The sequence below is a fragment of the Humulus lupulus genome, chromosome 8 (assembly GCF_963169125.1).
Source record: "Humulus lupulus chromosome 8, drHumLupu1.1, whole genome shotgun sequence".
Classification (NCBI taxonomy): Eukaryota; Viridiplantae; Streptophyta; class Magnoliopsida; order Rosales; family Cannabaceae; genus Humulus; species Humulus lupulus.
The window spans coordinates 66,182,414-66,190,233 of record NC_084800.1 but is presented as its reverse complement, the minus strand read 5'-3'; the positions used below and the strand labels follow the sequence as shown (position 1 = coordinate 66,190,233).

The following is a 7,820-nucleotide window of genomic DNA, read 5'->3' as shown; positions in this document are numbered from 1 at the left end:
ATATACCTTGTTTTTATTATTGATTAAATCAAATTAAATTATTATTTGTTAACAAAGTAACTGATTAAGAAATATACGTTTGGTTTAAAGATAATTTCCTAATTATTGATCATTAGGCCCCACCCACCACCCCAGAGGAAGCAGTTCGAGAACATTCAGGTCCCGTATAGAAAGTTTACTATATATGAACAACGTGAGGAATGACATCATAATCATATAGTAGAGTATTGTCCAAAGCCTTGCATATATGGAAAGTAAGCAAACTCTAATTTTAACACCTCATATCTCTCCTATCCTTCCCTTATATATACGAAAAATAACACTCCTTTGTTTCACACACTTCTTTTCGCTCACATTAATATTCTGCATTTTGCTTCTTAATTAGTTTTTGGTGTTTGAGGAGAAGGTTGCAATGGCAGACGAGGTGACTCTGTTGGATTTCTTGCCTAGTATGTTTGGCATGAGAGTCAGAATAGCTCTGGCTGAAAAGGGTATCAAGTATGAGTACAAGGAACAAGATCTGTTTAACAAGAGCCCTCTGCTTCTTGAGATGAACCCGGTTCACAAGAAGATTCTGGTTCTGATCCACAATGGAAAACCAATCAGTGAGTCACTCATTATTTTGGAGTACATCGATGAAGTTTGGCATGATAAAGCTCCACTGCTTCCTTCTGATCCATATGAGAGAGCTCAAGCCAGGTTCTGGGCTGACTTCATTGACAAAAAAGTGTTAGAACCACCATAACTGATTCCAGTTAGTTACAGTAATTTCTTTATTTTGTCAATGCTGTCCGAATTGGTATTCTGTTATAACCAATTCAGTTGTAACAAACTTTTCCATTTTCCCTGTTCTATAATATGCATATATACTCAAAAGCATTCAATGAAATGTACAGAGAACATTTTTCAAATCTCAGTCTCTCACTTCTCAACTGGTATCACGAGCCATACATTTTTCTCTCCTCTAAGTTCTTGAATACCTGCAATGGCGTCCTCTTCCTCCAATGATCCTCCTGTGAATGATTCCCCCAATGCTCGTTCTTCTCAAGTTGCTCCACTGAATCCAGCTCCAGCGATGATTATCCCTGCTCAGATTGCTGCACTCAATCTTCGACTCACTCGCACGAACTACACTTACTGGCGTTCTCAAGTTCTACCGACTGTTCGAGCTCATGATCTTGAAGGTTTTCTTACTGGTGCGCGTCTTCGACCTCCGGCTACTGTTCCTGATTCTGTCGATCCTACTCGCCTAGTTCCAAATCCGGACTTCAACTCCTGGATTCGCTTGGATCAATTTCTGATGAGTTGGCTTCTCAACTCAATCTCTGAAAACATGCTTGGCCTTGTTGCTCGCTGCAATTCTTTCGCTCAGATCTGGCAAGAGCTTGCTCAGATTTTCTCCAATACTTCAAAGGCCAGGATCCTTCAGCTTCGAACGCACCTTCAACTGACAAGAAAAGGAGCCACTCCTATTGATGAGTATGTTCTTAAAATGCGTTGCATTGCTGATTCCTTAATGTCTGCAGGTCACATGATTAGTGATGAGGAGCTCATTCTGTATATACTTGGGGGTCTTGGACCAGAATTTGATTCAGTAGTGGTCAACCTCACTTCGAGAGACAATGTTACTCTGCCTGAATTGCAATTTGCACTTCAGAATCATGAGATGAGGCTTGAACAACAAAATGCCATTGCAACAGTGGATCTGCAAAATCCATCAGCTAATCTTGCTGTTTCTACCAATTCCGGACGAGCCAGCCGCAATAACAATAATCCAGGCTTCCGTGGCCGTGGTTTCCGAGGTCGTGGTGGCCGTCACAACTTCAATCGTGGTAATACAAACTCCACTCGTCCGATTTTCCAAGTCTGTGGCAAACAAGGTCACATAGCCTTAAAGTGCTATCATCGATTCGACCTAAGCTATCAAGGAGAGAACACCTCCTCTGGAACTGAAACTGAATCTACTGAGCCTCCTCCGCAAGCCAATCTTGCTCATCCAAATACAGTTGCTGATCCAAACTGGTACATGGACAGCGGAGCATCTCACCATGTTGCCTCGACCACAGCAGCTATCAACACTCCTACTACATACAAAGGGAAGGAGAAGCTACTTGTTGGTAATGGATCTCAAATTTTCATTAAAAATATTGGTGATGCTCATATAACTGCTAGTAGATCTATGCATCTTAAGAATGTTCTTCATGTTCCAGCCATAAAGAAAAATCTGATAAGCATTTCTAAGCTAACCTGTGATAATAATGTTTCTATAGAATTTACATCTAACTTTTGTTTTGTTAAGGACATTGTTACGAACCAGGTTCTACTTCAGGGAATACTTAAAAATGGACTATATCAGCTGGTGCTGCCTTCTTCAAATTCGTCTTCCAGAATAAAGCCATGTGCATCAGTCCCTCCCAGCGCTTTTCCAGCTTCAATTTCTCCCTCGCCAGTCTCCAATAAATGTAACAATTGTGTTTCATCTAATGTTTCTACAAATTTTACTTCAAAAGTTAGTTTGTGGCATCAAAGGCTTGGTCATCCAGCCTCTAATGTTCTTTCAAAAGTCTTGAATAAAATGTCTATTTCTTGTCCCAAATCTGAGTTTAATTTCTGTGATGCATGTCAATATGGCAAAAATTCTCTTATGCATTTTTCAAGCTCTCAAATAAAAACCACCTCTCCTTTAGAATTGATTCATGCGGATGTATGGGGTCCATCACCTCATGCCTCCACCGAAGGGTACCTTTATTATCTCCTGTTTGTGGATGATTTTACAAAGTTTTCTTGGATTTATCCTATGAAACTAAAATCTTAGGCCTACTCTATCTTTATTCAGTTCAAAACATTAGTTGAAAAACAATTAGACTTACCCTTAAAAGGCCTACAAACAGATTGGGGTGGGGAGTTTCGAAAATTACAACCTCTTCTACAACAACTAGGTATCATTTTTAGGCACCCCTGCCCTCATACACACCCACAACAAGGGAGAGTGGAAAGAAAACATAGACATGTTACAGAAATGGGACTTACTCTATTAGCACAAGCCAAACTACCCTTGATTTTCTGGTGGGATGCTTTTGTCTCAGCTGTTTACTTAATAAACAGGTTGCCAACGATTACTTGCAATTACAAATCACCCTTTGAATGCCTATATAATCTGGTTCCTGATTACAACTTTCTAAAAAATTTTGGCTGTGCATGTTTTCCCTTCTTAAGGCCTTACAATAAGAACAAATTCGAATTCAAAACTTCAAAGTGCCTTTTTCTTGGATATAGTCCATTCCACAAAGGGTATCGTTGTCTTCATCCTAGTGGTAGAATCTATATTGCCCGCAGTGTCAACTTTAATGAAAAAGAATTTCCTTATCTTGACCTCTTCTCTAAATCTCAGCCACCAACTTCACTTCAGTTCAAACAAAATCTTACTTCACCTACATTTGTTCTACCTTTTTCATCTCCTACATCATCAAATCCTTTCTTGGAAATCAATCATAACACCCCACTGCGTGCACATCCCACTTCTATCTCAAATGAAGGCAACATTGCAGCTGATATTCCACAAGTATCTGAAGCTGAACATTCTTTGGAACATGTTCCTAACAATACTGAGGTTAGTGAAAATGCTACTGAACATTTATTATCAATTGCTAATGCTTCTCCCACTACTGACACATCTGAAATGAGTCTTATTCCTTCATCTCCACCTCCACTACCATCACGGCATCCTATGCAAACCAGATCCAAATCTGGTATATATAAACCCAAGATTTTCATGGCTACCACCTCTTCCCAAATATTATATGAAGAACCCACTTCTGTTAAGCAAGCTCTTCAGCTACCACATTGGAAAGCTGCCATGGAACAAGAGTTTCAGGCTCTTATGCAGAATAATACTTGGGTTTTGGTTCCTGTCAAAGATAATATGAATGTAGTCAGTAGTAAATGGATTTTTCGAACCAAATACAAAGCAGATGGCTCACTAGACAAGTTCAAAGCCAGACTTGTAGCAAAAGGCTTTCAACAAACGCCTGGACTGGATTTTTCAGATACATTCAGCCCTGTTATAAAAGCCTCTACAATTCGAGTAGTGCTCTCTTTGGCTGTTCAGTTTGGATGGGATATTCAGCAAGTTGATGTCAAAAATGCATTTTTAAATGGTCACTTAAAGGAACAAGTGTACATGAAGCAGCCAACTGGGTTTGTTAACTCTACATATCCTCATCATGTTTGTCTATTGCAAAAGGCTATCTATGGCTTGAAACAAGCTCCTAGAGCATGGTTTGAAAAGTTAAAAACTGCTCTGGTTAGTTGGGGATTTCACTGTTCTACATCAGATACTTCACTCTTTTACACTTCTCCAAACGCCTCCCCACTCATTGTTCTCGTCTATGTAGACGATATCATTATCACTGGTGCCAACAAAACTCTCATTTCCAAGCTTATTTCAGACCTTCACACCAAATTTGCCCTCAAATCCTTGGGTTCTGTTAACTATTTTCTTGGCTTTGAGGTGCACAGAACCTCTGCTGGTCTTCATTTAACTCAGTCAAGATATGCCTCTGAGTTACTCAGAAAAACAAATTTGGATATGTCAAAACCAGTCCCTACACCTATGGTTCTTGGCAATAAACTGTGCTTAAATGACAGCCCCTTACTTGAAAAACTAGAAACTTATCGCAGTATAATTGGTGCTCTTCAATACTTAACTTTGACAAGGCCTGATCTATCCTTTGCAGTCAATAAGCTCAGTCAGTTTCTTAAAGCACCAACAACAAATCACTGGAATGCCTGCAAAAGAGTTCTTCGATACATTCAAGGAACCTTACATCTTGGCCTTTATTTCCAACAATCTGCAGTTCTCACCTTACAAGCCTTTTCAGATGCAGATTGGGCATCAAGTCTAGATGACAAAAAATCCACTACTGGTTATTGTCTTTTCCTTGGTGATAATCTGATTACTTGGGCTTCTAGAAAACAACAGGCTGTTTCCAGATCAAGTGTTGAATCAGAGTACCGAGCTCTAGCATCTACTGCAACTGAACTAATTTGGCTACATTCTCTACTCAAGGAGATTGGCATTAAAGTTTCTACATCTGTTCCCATCCTTTGGTGTGATAATCAAGGGGCTCAAGCCTTGGCATTAAATCCTATTTTTCACTCTAAAACAAAGCATATAGAGTTAGATGTTCACTTTGTTCGTACACAGGTTCAAGAGAAGAAACTTGAAGTTAGATATATCTCCTCTGATGAACAACCAGCAGATATCTTCACAAAGCCTATTTCATCACCAAGGTTTCAGTTTTTATGTAACAAGCTTCATTTGGAATACTCCAAATATAGCTTGAGGGGGGCTGTTAGAACCACCATAACTGATTCCAGTTAGTTACAGTAATTTCTTTATTTTGTCAATGCTGTCCGAATTGGTATTCTGTTATAACCAATTCAGTTGTAACAAACTTTTCCATTTTCCCTGTTCTGTAATATGCATATATACTCAAAAGCATTCAATGAAATGTACAGAGAACATTTTTCAAATCTCAGTCTCTCACTTCTCAACTAAAAGTAAGTCTATCACTAAGTGTATCATATTAATATATAAGCTATATAGATATGGCTATACAAAATTTACGTTGATATACATGAAACTGCAGGTGAATAATGTTGGGAGGAAAGTGTGGTTCGCAAGGGGAGATGAAGAGAAAGAGACAAGCAAGAAGGAATTCTTTGAAGTGTGGAAGCAAATGGAGGCAGAGCTTGGAAAGAAGCCATACTTTGGAGGAGAGAGCTTTGGTTCTGTTGACATTGCTCTCGTTGTTTTCTCCCCCTGGTTTTATACTTATGAGACTTTTGGCAACTTCAGCATGGAGGAAGAGTGCCCTAAAATCGTAGCATGGGCCAAGAGGTGCCGAGAGAATAAGGAAAGCGTTGCTAGATCTTTTCATGATGAGACAAATAATTACGATTATGTTGTGCAGTTGAAGAAGAAGATTGGAATCGAATAGATGATCACCAAGACCATGCATGATCAAGAAAATATATATTACATATCAAGTTTCGTTGCATTGAGGTTTTTTTTATGTGTTTTCCTTGAGTTGTCATATTCTGTTTCGGTCTTTATTTATTTATTTTGGAATTATATATATGTTCTCCTTTGTCCTTGTACACTTTTGGTGTTTAATATATGCAAGTTAATTATCAGTTCAATATTGATTGGAATAATAATTAAAAGATATTGTAATCCTTTTGATTATATAACTATTATTTTGGTAAAATAATGGAGGATTTTTAAATTTTAAATTCATTTAGTAACGATATACGTTTTTATTTTATTATGTTGAAAAATAGATAAAATACTAATTTGGCCTTTGTGTTTGTCCCGAATATGCGATCGGTCCTTGTGTTTTGTTAAATGACAATTCGGACCCATGTGTTTACAAAATTGATCAAAATGATACCTTAGACCCAATTTTGATCAAAATATTTTCTAATATAATATTTCATTTTCAGCTCATTGACCACCTTCTTTGCTATTGTGAACTCATCTCATCTCCAACGACCCAAGAATTGATGTTATAATTGAAAATATTTTAACAAAAATAAGATCTAAGGTATTATTTTGATCTATTTCGTAAAACACAGGAGTCAATCACATATTCTTGCCAAAATATTTTCCCGTAAAAAATATTTGTAATAAGGTAATTGGATCAAAACGAAATTTTATTTCAAAATGGGGGTTCTTGAAATTGGAAATAAGGATATGGGTGAAAATGATTTTTATTCTTGGGGCTATATTTTCCTTGAGTTTTCCTGGAGTCTTTTTTTATTTGTTTTCCTTGAGTTGTCATTTCTTTTATTCTGTTTCGGTCTTTATTTATTTATTTTGGAATTATATATATGTTCTCCTTTGTCCTTGTACACTTTTGGTGTTTAATATATGCAAGTTAATTATCAGTACAATATTGATTGGAATAATAATTAAAAGATACTGTAATCCTTTTAATTATATAACTTTTATTTGTCGGAGAATATTATTTTATTGCTCGGTGGAAAACCCAAAAATACAACTTTATGCAAAAATACAATAGACAAGGTAAATTGATTAAATAAATATTACAACTCAATTACTCAAAATACAAGTAACTAGAAAGATGTAGGAGAAGAAGATTACAAACTCAAAACAATAATAATACAAGTAAATAAGATTAACAAAATAAAAAAGAATGAAAACACAAAGAAACTCTCACACAACCAAAGTGTAGAGTAGTGGGGATCACCAACTTAAACCAAGTTCAAGACCTTTGTCCAAAAGCTTATTTCCCTCTATTCTCTAAGCACTAAGGGATCTCTCAAGGAAATAGCTCTCTGGAATAATCAAGCCTCAAGGTGTATTTTTCAGCCAAGTGCTTTGTGGATGAAAAATAGTGTCTTACAAGTGAGCATTAGACTCCTATTTATAGAGTTTGAGATACCCTTTGGATTTCAAATTCCATCAACCCCATGGCTGTTACCAATGTTTAATTTGATTAATATGGAATTAAAATTGAGATTTGGGAGTTATTTTGGTTTTTAGAACCGTTCAACACATTTGGAAAAAACTGAAAATTTGGCCTGAAATGCACCTGTGGCCGCGACCAGGGACATCAGTGGCCGCGACCACAGCCCATTTTCAGCATTTGAAAATGTGATGTTTTTCCAAACGGTTCCAAATCCTCCCAAATGATTTTGTAACTCCCAAAACATATTATTGGGGTTAAAATCATATCTTCAACAGCCATATTTCATAATGTCTTTATGAAATCCAATCTCAAATGTGTAACATA

General features: G+C 37.0%; 1 protein-coding gene across 1 annotated transcript; it reads left to right on the top strand.

Annotated features, from left to right (window-relative positions):
- Nucleotides 1–334: 334 nt before the first annotated feature.
- LOC133797608 (probable glutathione S-transferase) lies at nt 335–6,093 on the top strand. Its single transcript, XM_062235561.1, has 2 exons — nt 335–727; nt 5,652–6,093. The coding sequence occupies exons 1-2, from the start codon at nt 413–415 to the stop codon at nt 6,000–6,002; spliced, it is 666 nt and encodes a 221-aa protein (XP_062091545.1). The 5' UTR covers nt 335–412; the 3' UTR covers nt 6,003–6,093.
- The last annotated feature ends 1,727 nt before the right edge of the window (nt 6,094–7,820 follow it).